The following is a 16,063-nucleotide window of genomic DNA, read 5'->3' on the forward strand; positions in this document are numbered from 1 at the left end:
AAATATTTTGCTACTTCAGTAACATAGATAATATCATAATTTTTTTTTTGTTACAATTTAAATTAAGATCAAATGGATCTTATAAGTTTCAATTCAATCATTTTATAATATATTCATTGGAGTACGCAACCACTAAATGATGATAAAAAAAATAATACTTTGAATAATCTAAAATGAATGCTTTAGTATTAAAATGAAAAAAAAAAAAAAGAGAGAATGACATTATTATTATGTTATTCTCTTATTTCTATTACAATGTTAACCATATTTGTAGTAAAAAAGATACACTTCACTAATAGACCTAACCTAATATTCATAACAAAAATGATTTTTTAAAAATCCCACAATTGAGTTATAAGTAATTTTAAAACAAAAAAATACAGACAAATATTTAAATAATTACAACGATGCAAAACGGTTGTTTATGTGAAATTATGGCAACCCTTTTATTTTTATTAGACAAATTCTTATAAATAATACGTTTATATTATTATGCAATCAAGGTTCAATATTAACTACATCTAATAATATTTTTTAATGTAAAATACTTTTTTTGTATATAGTAATACTACGCTTCTATCATTTGAAAAAATTTAAATTCAAATTTTAATTGAAATATATTTAATTTCCAATCGATTACTAAGATTTAATGGTTAAATAAAAAAGAATAAACTACTATTTTAAGTGTATCAATTTAATTATTAATTCAATTAAAAATATAGATTAATTATTTAATAATTAAAATAATATCTAAAATATTACAATTTATTATCATAAAAATTCTTAAAAATAATAATCTTTATTGTCAAAATAATGTGACTGATATTTTGACAATTTTATGATTAATTTAAATTCAAACACAATGTGAAATTCAATTGATTCTGATCAGAGTTAAAATCTAATGACATTTACACTTCAAATACGACACTGGTGGCGATTAAATTGTAGTGGGCCAAGCAATTTCCATATTGTCTGGACAGAAATTTCAAAGGGTAAAGTTCTAATGCAAACAAGAACATTCAGGTTTTAAAAAAAGTCCCAAAAAACATCTAGAATACGAAATATAGGAAGGTGGTGTTAACCATGACGAAAAAATAATTATTATTGATTTTGACATTTCATTAAATGATTATAAATATTATTAATAAATAATTATACAATCAACGATTTATATTTATTATCAAAATAAAATAATTTATATTGATAATATTTAAATATTAATTTTTTAAAATATTATGTAATATTTATTTAAACGTGTGAGAGGTTATAATTTTCTTTTTAAATAATTATAAGTGAGAGTACAAAGTACAAACTATAAAAATAATCGAAGTGGAGTAAAAGTCAAACTTATTTGATTTTGGCATTCTTTACCATTCAAAGAAAGTGAGCTTTGTAAAAACACACAATTAAAAGAAAAGTAGCAAGTACGGGTCGATATTATTAAGAGGAAATAATTAAGTAGAAATTAAATATCTTCTCTTTATTAAATAATTTTAATATTCAAGAATTGAAATATTTGTTATTAAATATTTTAATATGATATTTTAAAAAAATAATTCATTTAAAAATAGTTTTTATAAAAAAGTTTCTAAAAATAGCTTTTAATTCTAATCTCTAATTTAAATTTTATTATTTAAAAAATTATAAAAAATAGATAAAATGCTTAAAATAATATTTTAAGATAATTTATTTAAACAATTTTTTATTTAAAGTTTTATTTTGATTTTTTTTTAAAAATGTTATAACAAAAAGTAAAAATACTATAATTTTGTTTTAAATATTAAACAAAGGGACCTAATTGAGTACATTTATAATATTTTTTATTGACCAGTTAATCTCTATAAATAAAGGAGATACAACTAATTGATGTGGTTTTTTAATTTCCAATTATATCTTTCCAGCGTCAATTTTTTATAAAAAAAAACTACTTTTTAAAAATGCAACTTCTAATTTCCTTAAAAATTAACCCTTAATTTCCATTAACACTCGTGTGAGCTATCAATGTTTTTTATTGTATTAAAGTAAATTGACATTTATTAAATTTCTTTATATATTATTTATTGAATTTTTGAAAATTATCCGCTACTAAATATTGCTTAATTGAAATTTAAAAAAAAAAAACAGATAAATGATGGAAAGAAAAAGAAAAAGAAAATAACAGAAAAAGGACATTAATATTCTTTAAAAAACTTCAAAGAACATTTTTGTAATAAAAAATTTACACTAAACCGACGTATTGTCTTTATTATTAGTATAGATAAGAAAATAAAAAACATAACAAAAGTATAAGTGGCATGCAACAAAAGGCTAAATTAAATAAATACTAATTATTAATAGATATTATAAAAAAATTATTCCTACAAAATAATATCACCATGATATAGTTGTCTCTCTTACCTGATAATCATTTTTTTTATTTCTTTAATTGATTTTATTTATCTTATTAATTTTAATTAATTAAAACTTTGTATTAAAAAATTGTTTAATTTTAATAATTTTAATAATTTTAATAATTTTAATATTCTAGTAAATACTTTGCATTAAAAAATTCAAATTTTTTTTCTTAATAAATAATTTTAATATATATTTGATTTTTACAAATATATCACTTTTTAATTTTAGTTCATGTAATTTTTTTTTAGATTTAATTTCTGTAAAATCAAAAATATCGATTTTAGTTCATAACATCAAATTAATATTAAAATAAAGAACAATTTTTTAAAATATTTTATTTTTTTTAAAATTCTATTTAAATTTTCTTTATAAAATGACGCTAATTATTATATGAGAAAAATTATTAATAATATAAAATATTTTAATTTTTAATACATCATAAAAAATAATGTATTGGGTATATTTATAAAGCCACGTGTCATTACGGTTTATCGATTCTTTTTACGTATGTTAAAAATAAAAAATAATATATTTATATGGACAAAAATATATTTAAATTTAAATAATTAATTTAATAAAATAATATTTAAATATTCAGATATAGTGAACCCACCAACGTGGATAACACTTCGAGAAACATTATGGAGCAGCTACCTGGCGTAGAAAGAAAAAAGGAAAATACGCGCAAATTGAAGAAAAATAAAATAAGGTTTCCACTGAAATGAATTACTCTATAAAGGAAAATTGACTCTTAATGGACCTTGACTTGAACTTCAGAATTTGGATACGAACTTGCATGGAACTTGCTTCCTCACAATCTTCTCCATTTGCATGGAAACTCAAACTTTGCGGCTCATCAACTTGTATAGCGTCGATAATTGATTTTATCTCCGAATTTGCAAGTGTCACGTCGTTTTGATAGCTATTTTTTATTTTTATTTGTTTTTATGAATTTTGATTGCTAAAATTTAGGTAAAAAGATTCATAAAATTGCATGACGTTCGGTGCATAAGTGACACATCATAGAGACGAAATTGAAGGATTATATTTTTAAACTCCGATATTTACATATTAATGTGCCTACAACTATTTTAAACAATTCTATCCAAGTTTCCCCTTCAACCATTCTTCTTCTTTGATATCATTTCCCTTTCCAAAGCTTGAGAATCATCACAGTAGCTACTTTAATCTTTTTCCTTCTATAGGTCTTTGTTTATCATGGGAAAAATTTTGTTTTTATTTTTAAATGTATTATATTTTACCATGATGATGAGAGGTATAAAGTGAATCAATGGCGAAGTTAGTCTAATTTTTATGGGGCAGTCAAATATAAAAAGAAAAGTTAAATTTATTTATTGTTAAATCTATAATAATTATTAATATTTTCTTTCTTCAATTTAAATAATTAAACTGTTTATAAGAAATTCAACATCAATTTTAATTATGAGTTGTCACTTGACATTTTTTATAGTTAAAAATATTTTATTTAAAGTAGAGATTAAAAATGTCAAAATAATATGAATAGATATAATGATTTTTTTACTTTTATGTTTCTTTTAATTTTTTACTAATAAATATATTTGAGGTAACTAAATATATATTATTTGGATAGTTAAACATAAAATTATATTTTGTAATTGCAAAAAATAATATTGTTTGGGATAGCCAAGGGTACCTCATGATCAATAAGAGAGACTTCACTTCTAAAAAGAATTATTATTATTGAGAGAGATGAAATGTTATATGAAATGATCGTGTATATATATATATATATATATATATACAATGTAAATAATGATTTATTTCAAACATACTCTCTTACTTTCTTGTTAGCAAATATATTTAACACAAATTTTAGAAAAACAAAAAATAAAGTGTTTTTACAAAGTCAATAGACCTTTATTTTTGCTTTCCTTTTGAAATAATATTACAAAGTGATCAATTTGACCATTTTATATTTATATATTATGAAAAATTTATAAATAAAATATACATAATATTTCTGTTAAGGTGTCTTTTTGAATGATGTATCCTCATTACAATAAATATAAAATATAAAATATTAACTTGAGAGAAATTAAAATAATAAAAATTGACCAGACAATACAATTAAAAAAAGTAAAAAATAATTTATTTTAAAACAAGTTTATTTTTGCAAATGAAACTATTATTATGCAACAAAGATAATATAATAATTATAGATATTTAAACATCAAATTTCTGTATACAACATTATATCATATTATATCTTTATTATATCATGCACATAAAAAATAAAACATAAAGAATATTTTTATGGTGACTTTTCCATAAGTAAGACAATTTTCAAATAATTTGAAGCTTCTACAAGGAAAGTGACGGCAAGCTTATAGAATGAATATTAACAATTAGAAACGAAATTAAAAACAGACAAAATAATAATAATAAAAAATGACAAATTCACAAGCATCGTTGAAAAAATTAACCCTTCCACACCAAAAGTTATTGTTTCCTAAAAAATATTAACAAAGGTATAAAACCTAACATCGTTTCCCATAAAAATATGTATCGGGCTCAAAAGATAACAACAAAAAGATTATTGGACGAGGTATTTTCTTGGAAAAAGAAAAGAGCACGAGGATATAATAACAGTACTCGTAAAAAAAAAAATTAAATATTGTACTCTATAATTAGACTTATGCCATTTAGTAAAAAAATTTACTAAAAAAAATGTTATTATCTCACCAAAATTTTGGATAACTATTTTTTTTTTCCCTCAAAATTTCAGTACACAAATTAACATTCTCAAATATTTCAAGGCATAAAATTTCTGGTAATAGAAATTATCTATCAGAAATTTAGTCAATAAAATTTTGAGTTAACTATTTCTTCTACCGAAAATTTTGTAGCTTGAAATTTCAGGTAGTTACTTTTATTCTATTAAAAATTTGTGCTTTTAAATTTTCGATACTTAATTTTATTCATTCAAAAATTTGTGTCTTGAAATTTACGGTAGTTAATTTTATTATATCATAAATTTGTGCATTGAAATTTCTGATAATTAATTTTTTTCTATCAGAAATTTTAAAATTTGTTCATAATTTTTTTTTGCAATAGAGATGGAAAAAACACAATTATAATAGATTTGACAGAAATATTCACAACTCATCAAATTTTTTAGTTATGTGAAGCTGTCATTACTCAATTTTACAAAGGGATGTATTATTAGTTTAAATGTGTCGATTTCACAACTAATGATATACTCGTTCTTATTTTTTTAATAGTAACTCTTCTATTAAATTGTGTAGGAAGTTGAACTCAAGAATGTTCTACAAATTTTTTAGGAGTTTCAATCAGAAATTTGAAATTTCTAAAAGTTATTTTTCAATACCAAAATTTTTAAAAATGTAATTTTTGATTGAGATCAACTACCGAATTTTCAAATTTTCGGATGAGACTAATTCCCAGAAATTTTTTTTATAAAACTTTTGATATTAAAAAATAACCATAGAAATTTTCAAGAATAAGATAATTTTAGAGGAAAAAAATGACTTTTTTCTAAAGTTATTTTAGTTTTTACTATATATTTAAAAATATTTTAGAAAGTTAAAGGATAAATTTTTTAAACGAGCGAGTGGTATAAAATCTAACTTTGTACTTGTAAATAGGAACTCCGTGCATTTTTTGACCTAGGCTGAATTCTGAGTGATCAAGGCCCATTTATCATAGCCCAAGCCCATTTATCAGATCCCTTTCGAGAAACAACCCTAACGAAACCAGCAAAGAATTTTGGGACCAAGTAGCTCTGTGTTTCTGAGAATTAAGAAGTGAATTGAAAGAGATTTTGCGTTCAAGTTCGAAATCGAAGAATGGACGAAGACGAAATACTAGGTTACGTAACCGCATACTTGAAGAAGAAAGGGTTCAAACAAACGGAGAAGGTTTTCCAAGAAGAATTTCAACAGAACAAAAGCAGTTCCTCTTCAAATTCCATCCTCGAACCTGATATTGCCAATCACCTCCTCGCATTTTCTCAGTAATTTTATTTTCTCTCTCTAATTGTCTGTTTCTTTTTACTTCAACTAATTTATCTTATAATTCACGTCATGTATCATATCTCGTAGATTGGAGAATGGTCCTGCAAGGTATCATAATGGATATAGTAGATTAAGAACGTGGACTTATTCTTCATTAGATTTATACAGGGTAATTAAACGCGTTTAATTACTTAATTTTTTTATGATTAATTTATCAATTTTTCTAGTTACACCCGGTTGCATATTTAATTAAATTAACGTAGGTTCAGTTCACGAAAGCTATCTGGGTGTAACTGGAAATAAAAGGGGTGTAACTAGCAAAAAATTTAATTTTTGAATTCAAATTGTTATGTTATATTTACTTTTGATGTAATAACACGGTTTGCAACTTCATTTCAGCATGAATTGCTTCGTGTGCTTTATCCGGTTTTTATACATTGCTTTATGGATCTTGTTGCTAAAGGCCATATTCAAGAAGGTATAATAAGTGAAGGTTACACTAGCATATTTGTAGAGTTTTCAATTTCAGTGCAAAATGTGTTTTAGATGATACATGATATAATTCTTCTGTTTACGTGACTTTATTTTGTTTATTTTTTTATTTTCAGCTCGAAATTTTTTCAATACTTTCCGTGAAGACCATGAAATGATGCACTTACGTGACCTTCAGAAGCTAGAAGGAGTTCTTTCTCCAACTCATTTGAAGGTTAATTTATATCTGAAGTGTTATACTAGTATTACTCCCTAAGTTTCTTCATGTTGTTGGACCATCATTTATCAACAGTTTGCATTGAGTAATTCAACGTTGTTCTTTTTATTCAGGAAATGGAATTTGCTCATTCACTTAGGCAGAGCAAATTCAACATCAAGATATGTGAGGTAGTATATTTTTTTTTCTTGGATTACTTTATTGGTTTGATTATATTTTTTTGCTCTTTATTTGTGCATATATTCAAATAAAACAATATACTCTACTGGTTGACTGTATGTGCTCATTCTGCTGGATCCTACTTACATATGCTACTGCAGTTCATTGTGTTATTATGCATTGAACAAAATATGCCATGCTTTCAGCGTTTCAGTAATGTTTCCATATATTTTATAGATGCCTGGGTCATTGTGACTAAATTCCTCCTCCCTACTCGAACTATATTTTGAGTGAGCCCAATCGTGGTACATTAACATACTGGATCACTGAGAGCAGTGACCTTGAAATGGCAGAAGTGAGAATATGTAATGTTGTCAGACTTGGGTGCTTCTTACAAATATCTACTTGATGTAGTCTGTAGACAAGAAGTGGTACAGAGATTATAATATTGCATCCTCCAAGTCCATTAAGGAAAACCAAAAATAGCAAAATTTCGGTTAGACCTCTCATTAAGGAAACCAAAAATCGCAGATCTGACTTTTGTCAGTTAGTGGGAGTTATATTTATATAAGTCAGTATTAATTAATTGTTTGTCAGAAATGTAGTTACAGTTAGTGGGAGTTATGTTTTATTAAGAATAAATAGAAAAAAGGCAAGGATGGTTGATTATCTAGAAGTTATTGGGGTGGTTATTGGAAAGGGAGAGAACAGAGGTATTTCAAATGCTCGGTGGAATCGTGTCCTAGTAAATTGTCCCGTGCAGTCTTTACTTTTCTGTTTAAGTGTGTAATTTATGTGAATCAACTCTGATTGAGAACCTTTCTCCAGAGAATTATCAATAAAAAACTGTTCTTATTCATTAATATATTTAACTGGTACCAGTTTCTATCAATTTCGTAAAGCCCTTTCAAACAAAATAAATAAATAAACACAATGAAACATATGATTCTCAATGCCAAAAATATAATATGCACCAACTTTAGCTATAACTGAGCTTAGCTTTTCTCTCGTTAGAAAGAATTGTATTCTCTTTATGTATGCAGCAAGGGTATTGTTGAAGATAGAATGTTTTAGACAAGGAAGGGGAATCGAGACTATGAATTGTGATTGTGGTTTCATCATATGGATGACTAAGCATTAATCTTTAGTTATACTAATACATGACTCCAAATCCTAGTTAAGCTAGGAAACAAATCCTGGTGTACTAGACTCCTAATCCTAATCAAATAAGGAAACAAATCATTAAATATAAAGTAGTGTGAAAACTATCCTACGAAATAATTTAAGAAGTTCGACAATACTCAAGATCCACCACAAAAATCAATAGATGTTTTTCATTTATTCTGACAGCTATTTTTACTTTGTAACAAAACCTTACCAAGATGTTGAGTAGCATACCACCTTAGTTACTTAGCGTAGTCCTCTCTATTATAAATTGTACATGATGTCATACCACATACATTTACTTTACCTGCAAATCCGGGGATTACCAATTTAATACCTTTATCTATGGACTGCTCTAAAAGAGATGATTTCTTTGGTTCCCTTGTTTTTACCTTTACTATCGTAGTCTTTGTGTGTTTGTCTTTGTCTGTTCACCTTCACCAATGGGTGTTTACATTTTTCCATAATAGTGAGTTAAATATGTGGGGGAAGCTGAATGGTTATTGTTTTACCAGTATTCCTATGAGCTTCTGTTGCAACATCTACACAGTACTCAATCCACCACTATACTTGGTATAATCAATGAGCATATTAACTTCCAAGGTACTTTTATTCACTTTAAGCTGCATCTGTTCATTCAAACTTCTTGTTATTGACTTACTGCTCATACTTCATATTTTTGTTTTGTAATGTAGTTACCTCTGGACAACCTAGCTTGATTTCTGATGATCCAGAGGCCGTTACCCTTACTGGAAGCAGCCAGGAAGCAGCAAACCAGACAAACCAGAAAGAAATACATTGGGGGGTGAGGCTGTTATTTTATCCAACTTAGGAATTTTATTGCTGATGTTGTTTTTGTTAATATGAGCATAGTTATTTACTTTAGCAAATCATGGTGTGGTAAAAGTGTCTTCATGGCATATTGGCATGAAAACATCTGAAATTTTGTTTGGCTTGCAATGGATTAATTTTTCCATGACAAATGTATCATGATTCATGACTGCTAATGCTGAGAGAAGCACATGAACTGGGCTCAGTCAATGACATAGTTGCCCTTGTCATGCTTATATCATTGTACCGTATGGATGATGGGACTTTAGTTTCTAGGAACACCATATTCAAGAACTGTGACTAATTTGGACTTAATCAGCTGGTATACTGGTAAAATTTCAAGTGGCCCCGATTGATGACATGATAGATGTGATTCTGCCATGTCATTGATGCATTGGGTTATTGGTGTATAATGTATATCTCCTTGCAAATGATCAAATTCAGATTTACCATTTCCATGCTTGGCGTGTGGCATTAATTTCAACTGGTAATGGCTTTTGAGTAACAAAGACCATACATTTGTAGATTTGGCTTCTTCAAAAGAGCTCTTCATCATATTTTTTGCATCAATGACTTTTCTGATGTAAATTATTAATGATAGGGGTCAGTAGCTATATGGGTAGGTTTAAAATAGTGTACAGACTCGAAAAAGGTAACATCAGCTGATGTAACGTAGCGGTGTAGTGTGGGAGAATAACAACGGTAGCCTTTTTGGGACCGATGATAACCGAGAAAGACACACTTGAGTGACCGAGCTGACAATTTGTCCAAACCAGGGGATAAATTGTGAACAAAACATGTGGACCCAAAGACACGAGGTGGTAGTGGGTGGGCGCGTGTGGGCGGGCGCGTGTGGGCGCGTGAGAAGGATTCTGAAGGCGTGGCAGAAGGGTTTGGCCGATCTGGGGTGTTCGGCGCTGATGGAGTGGTCGTTCGTCGAAAAAACGCGTTAGAAACAGTAACGGCAGCGACGGTAAAGCGTGAACGGCTGAACAAAAATTGAAGAATCAGCGTATCAACGGCAGAAGGGGAAAACCGGAGTTTGAGAACACGGTTCGCCGAAAAAAAATATTCACCGGAGACAATGGGTCGACCGGGTAGTCGACGATTAGGGTTTGTCTCTCAGTTGGCTCTAGATACCATGTTGAATATAAAGAGTATTGAGAGACATATAGAATAACCCGTGTGTTTCAACTACACAGCGGAATCTCTTTATATAGACACAGGGTATTAAATAACCCTAATTTACAGTAATGCTAACGGGCCAGAATACTTACATACTTACAGCCCATATATTTTATTTACATTCTAATATAGTATTTAACAAATGACTTTTCTGATGTAAATTATTAATGATTGTTTCATTAATTATCTGGTTTCAATCTATATATGTTTGTCCAATAGTTGCTTGAAGACTCGCTAGAAGAACGGTTGGAAAAGGCTGGGGCCTTGCTTTCAGACTCTGAAAAGGGTGACGGGGAAGCAAAAGAGGGGGAGAATGATGAGAGTAAGGTATTAAAAATGCACCTCTGACTATTAATGGTAATCCAGTCCTAATGTTTTTTGAACCTAGGCATTTCTAATAAATGAATTTCAATCAAAAGACATTTTTGTTACTTTAATTCGATAATTCATTATTTGAGTTTTTTTTTTTGCTTCTATTTCCATATGTTTTTCTTTTAGAAAAGATCAACTGAAGTAGGAAAGCAAGGTGGTTCAGTCAAAAAGATAAAAAAGGACAAGGGTGGAAGTGCAACAGGGAAAAGTGCAAAACCTGAAGCTAACACTGTATCAGCAGCTCCTCGAGTTAAACCAGAACTCCCCTTGCCCATAATGTATGTTTTCAAGTCTCAATCTTTATGGATTCTCTTGTTTGTAGATTAAAACAAGTTTTGAAGGACATTAAGTTTTGGGACATCTAATTTAGATTCAGCATTCCACAAACTGAAGGGGAAATCCTTTTCACTGATCTTGTATCTCAAAATTCAAAGAATTTCAAATTCTTCACTTTTGTATTTGTTTGTTCTTGTACGATGTTATTGTCGCCTACTTTTTGTAGTCAGACTTGAGGTCAGTCCTTTAATCACAAGCTAGAAAATGTGTTACTCATTTCATTGAATTTAACAATGATGCATTGTTGCAGCCCAACTGAGGTAGAACACTCCATCCTTGATGATTTAAGGAACCGTGTACAACTTAGTAGTGCCGCACTGCCATCAGTTAGCTTTTACACTTTTATCAATACACATAATAGGTAATGTCTACTACATATTTTTCTATGTTGTTTACTATGTTCGGCTTCTGTTACATAATACTTATATTTTGGCCAACTATCTCAGTTTAAGCTGTTCATCAATATCCCATGATGGATCGTTGGTTGCTGGAGGATTTTCGGACTCGTCACTGAAGGTTTTTTTTACTCTACATCCCCTTTCACCCATTCTTCTGGAAGAAAACCCTCTTTCAATAGAGTTTTATCTTACTTGATGATTGAATTTCTGGTAATTTCTGGAATTCTATGCACAGGTTTGGGATATGGCAAAGCTTGGACAACAACCCTCAACCTGTGAGTTTGTATTAAGACATTTCTTTTGTTTAAACAAATCTAAAACTCTTGCCTTCTTTGATCAATAAACTTGGATGTGGTTAGAATAAAGTATAACAGTTAATTGACTATATATCTTTTTACTTGCTTCGGTGACTTTATAGTTCAAACAACACATGAGCAAATCAACCATTTAAACATATTTGGGCAAGGATAATAAGAACTTTGGGTGCGTTTTTTTTATTGTGCAATGGGTCTTAAGTACCCATCCATAAAAGTGATGGTATTGTATTTATATGCAGTGAATAGTACATTAAGATGGGAATGGTAGTCATCTCCCAGCTGGTATGCATACCAAAGAAGCTATATTAATGCTCAAAAACATGTCTTTTGTTAAAGCTTTGAAGCACAAGGGCCTCTGTTAAAGAATTTGACAGCTGTGTTGATCAAAGCCAAAACTCAATTGATGTTAACAAATCTTCATCTATTTCTTTTTATAAATGTCTAGTTATCAATTTTGCTATCCTCAGCTCTTTCACAGGGTGAGAATGATGCTTCACAAAATGAACAAATGCTCGGGAAAAGCGGTGAGAAAAGACAGTATACACTGTTTCAAGGTCATTCAGGGCCTGTTTATGCAGCGTCTTTTTCTCCTCTTGGGGATTTTTTACTTTCATCCTCCGCTGACTCCACTAGTATGTTTGCTCATCTCATTTTAATAATTGTCCCCAATATGTTTCTTCTTTGCTTTTTGTAGTGTATCTTTTTCTTTCAGATTGTAGTTTTAATTTTAAAGTTTAAATGGATTATGCAGTTCGTTTATGGAGCACAAAGCTTGATGCCAATCTTGTTTGTTACAAGGGCCACAATTATCCTGTCTGGGATGTTCAGGTGAAACATTTTCTGTTTGATAATGAATGTAGAATTATTAAATTTGTTTTTTAATTAGATGCGATGCTTTCAAATTTTTCACATGCTATGAACAAGTATAGCTTCTGCATTTATGCGAGTCAGTTTATGCACAAAATGTCCTGTTAATGTGATCCACACTATTGCTTGCATTTTAGTTTTTCTTTCTGCATGTATATATGCATATGAACATGAGAATAAATTCATTTGGCACAAGCAAATAGTACAGAAGGATAGGATTATTAGAGACCCTTCTTAACATGAAGTAGAAGATCCAATATCAGAGAAAAGAACACCGATGTAGCAAGGCTACCCATTACCTGAACATATCTCTGTTTCTTTAAAACTTGCTTCGTTTCTCTTTTGCTGGATCTCTCTGTAATTTACTTGTTTTTTTGGGCTGGTAATATATTGAGTATGCTGTATGCTACTCTTGAAAATTGATGCCCAGAATTGTTAGGAGGGTTTTTTTATATGCTTTGACGTTATTTATTCATCCCCACTGTCTCCCAAGTGAGATTGGTAAGATTATTGTTTGGACATATATTTTGGAAGGCTGTGTCATTTATTTCTTTTTCTGGATGCAGTTTAGTCCAGCGGGGCATTATTTTGCCAGCTCTTCACATGACAGAACTGCTAGGATTTGGTCAGTGGACAGGATACGGCCCTTAAGAATAATGGCGGGACACTTGTCTGATGTTGATGTGAGTTATTAGTTAATACTTTCTCTCGTTCTAATTTTCTCCAGTATTTATGCCTTTTAGGGTTTATATGTTTTCCTAGCTCATTTGATTTTGTATTTACATCTTAGTTTTTGCTTTAGAAAATTTGTGGATTGGTGATTTCATTATGTTTTCATCAATTATTGTGTCTAAGAAGGTAAGCAGCTCATGAAGTGAGTTTATCCAGAAAACCTGGGAGTTAGTTTTAATAATTGTCATGTTAGGCTTAGTTTGACCAACTGCAATATGGCAGTTTATATACAATTATGAATTTACATTTTTATTAGTATGGTACTGTTAAAGGGGACTGTCTTGTTTTGTGTTTGGTTGTTTTATTTTCATTCATGGAAAGCAGGAGATTGTAGTAATTCCTTTGATTTGATGTGATTTAATCCTGTTTTATTGCTTCTACTTGTGTTCTATCAAAAAGTTGGTGTCTGAATGTCTCCAGACTCTCATGCTACTATGCTAAGATTAAATTAAAGTTTTCTAGAATAATCCTGTGACATGCATACTAATTCACCAAACCTGCTTTATGTTCAACAGATGCTGGGATTTATTGAAAAAAGTAACCATCAAAATATTTTCGGTGCTAACTTGATATAATTTGTTTTAGCTGAATCACGAAGTAGTTCTCAAACAAACTTTTGGTCTAAAATTTGATGAAGTGTCATTTTTTTTGCTTTTATTTAAGTCACACCGTGCCTCAAGATCTTGTGGTGCAACAGTTGTATCTGAGATCTATGATCGTAAATGGTGTAGTGTGGCTTAAAAAAATGACACCATCAAATTTTGGACCAAAATTCTGTTTGGGGACCAAAACTGGGGAGAAATAAAATATAAAGACTATTTTCGTAATTCAGTTAAAATAAGGACCAAAATTGCAATTAAGTCTTTGTTTTAAGATTGACTTCCTGTTATTTGTCAGATGTACTCTCATTCAGTTTGGATAGAGCTGACTTGTACATTGCCATTGTAAATTTTTTGAAACGGTCTCTAGTTGATTCTGATAATATTGTTTGCCTTCGTCATTTGATTGATAATTTGATCTTAAGCATGATCTTTGCATTAAAGCCTGTTTGGTTTATAGCATGAAGGTAAATTTCCATTCTTTTCAATTAAGATTCCTGAAAATCCTGTTCTTAGCTGGTGCAATACATGTTTCAACAAAAGTATTTCACTCATTCATTATGTTTTAAGCAACAATGCTTTGCCTGATTTATGATCTTATTATTTAGTGCGTCCAATGGCATGTCAACTGCAACTACATCGCAACCGGTTCCAGTGACAAAACGGTTCGACTATGGGATGTGCAGAGTGGAGAGTGTGTCCGTGTTTTTGTTGGTCACAGGGGTATGATTTTGTCCTTGGCAATGTCTCCTGATGGTCGCTATATGGCATCCGGGGATGAAGATGGCACAATCATGATGTGGGACCTTTCTAGTGGCCGTTGTGTCACACCTTTGGTTGGTCACACATCATGTGTCTGGTCACTCGCTTTCAGGTGATCTCCCATCCCAATCAAAATACTCTAACTTCATACATGTGGAAACTAAAGGTCTTTTTGTTCTCGCTAGCATGGCGTTATACTAATGCTGTTCATTATGATTGAATGTATCAGTTCTGAAGGTGCTATTCTAGCATCTGGCTCTGCCGATTGCACTGTAAAACTATGGGATGTAAATACGAGCACCAAGGTTTCAAGGATTGAAGAGAAGTAAGTTTGTCTAACTGACCAAAATATTAAAATATTTGTTCTTACACTAACTAATTGTTCCTTCAATAGAAATGGGAATACTAACAACAGACTCAGATCGCTGAAGACCCTAACAACCAAATCTACTCCGGTTAATGCTCTGCGGGTAGGTGTACAGTATTGTATGTATGATTATGTTTATCAATGGATATTGTTGATAAGATTCAATCTTAAGATTTGATGCTTGTATTCTGTTCTTGGAAGCAGTTTTCTCGAAGGAATCTTCTTTTTGCAGCTGGAGCACTTGCAAAAAATGCTTAATATTTTCTGAGGATGCCAAGTCAGATTAAAAAAAATGCTAAATGATGTACACATTTAATACAGGCTTATTTTATTTTATGTAAATTTTGCAATCACTATTTTTTCTTTTCCATTTAATTTATATACCTGTAAAATATATTGTTTAACTACTGCAGCGGAGATTAAGATCATATTCTCGTGCCACTAAAAAAAACCAGTAACAGTTATTTTATTGTTAAAACAAAAATATTTGAAACGACCTTGTGCATAAATTAGCTGGTGAGCTTTTGAGAATTCAATTTGCACCTGGGAACATTCAAGTCTTACCAACGCTTGAGAAAAAATAGAGACAGAAAGAGTTTGAGAAGAGAAAAAAAAGGTGAGAAGTGAGAAAAAATAGTGAAGAGAAAAAGAGAGAGTTTGAGAAAGAAAAAAGATGAGAAATAGAGAAAAATGTTGGTTATTTTCAGAAGTACTAAAGTACCCTCAGTTTAAAGAATTTTCCATCAAATAAGTAAAATAATTATATTATTTAAACTAATTTGATTAATGTAAGGTAATTAATTAAACTCTTATTTTGATAAAATTTAATAAATCTGAGATATTGTCATAAAATTG

General features: G+C 29.6%; 1 protein-coding gene across 2 annotated transcripts; it reads left to right on the top strand.

The window, feature by feature from the left end:
- Positions 1-6,134: 6,134 nt before the first annotated feature.
- On the top strand, positions 6,135-15,636 carry LOC101511892 (transcription initiation factor TFIID subunit 5). 2 transcript variants are annotated; one of them, XM_012716231.3, is made up of 19 exons: positions 6,135-6,409; positions 6,498-6,579; positions 6,810-6,888; positions 7,019-7,116; positions 7,233-7,289; positions 8,958-9,045; positions 9,138-9,247; positions 10,678-10,785; positions 10,957-11,108; positions 11,417-11,527; positions 11,613-11,682; positions 11,800-11,839; positions 12,349-12,513; positions 12,633-12,709; positions 13,315-13,431; positions 14,688-14,953; positions 15,071-15,166; positions 15,236-15,311; positions 15,413-15,636. In XM_012716231.3, exons 1-19 carry the CDS (start codon positions 6,243-6,245, stop codon positions 15,464-15,466), a joined length of 2,013 nt encoding a protein of 670 aa, XP_012571685.1. In that variant the 5' UTR covers positions 6,135-6,242; the 3' UTR covers positions 15,467-15,636. The 2 variants fall into 2 exon arrangements, with proteins under 2 accessions (XP_012571685.1, XP_027190010.1); XM_027334209.2 differs by lacking the exon at positions 6,498-6,579 and having other exon boundaries at positions 6,269-6,409.
- Positions 15,637-16,063: the final 427 nt, after the last annotated feature.

This window comes from Cicer arietinum, chromosome 5 (assembly GCF_000331145.2).
Source record: "Cicer arietinum cultivar CDC Frontier isolate Library 1 chromosome 5, Cicar.CDCFrontier_v2.0, whole genome shotgun sequence".
Lineage (NCBI taxonomy): Eukaryota > Viridiplantae > Streptophyta > Magnoliopsida > Fabales > Fabaceae > Cicer > Cicer arietinum.

Excerpts from the sequence above, each read along its gene's own strand:
- LOC101511892 (XM_012716231.3), top strand. The coding sequence starts at position 6,243 with ATGGACGAAGACGAAATACTAGGTTACGTAACCGCATACTTGAAGAAG. Across the intron at positions 7,117-7,232 it reads TTTCTCCAACTCATTTGAAG|GAAATGGAATTTGCTCATTC; the intron begins GTTAATTTATAT and ends CTTTTTATTCAG. Across the intron at positions 12,710-13,314 it reads ATCCTGTCTGGGATGTTCAG|TTTAGTCCAGCGGGGCATTA; the intron begins GTGAAACATTTT and ends TTCTGGATGCAG.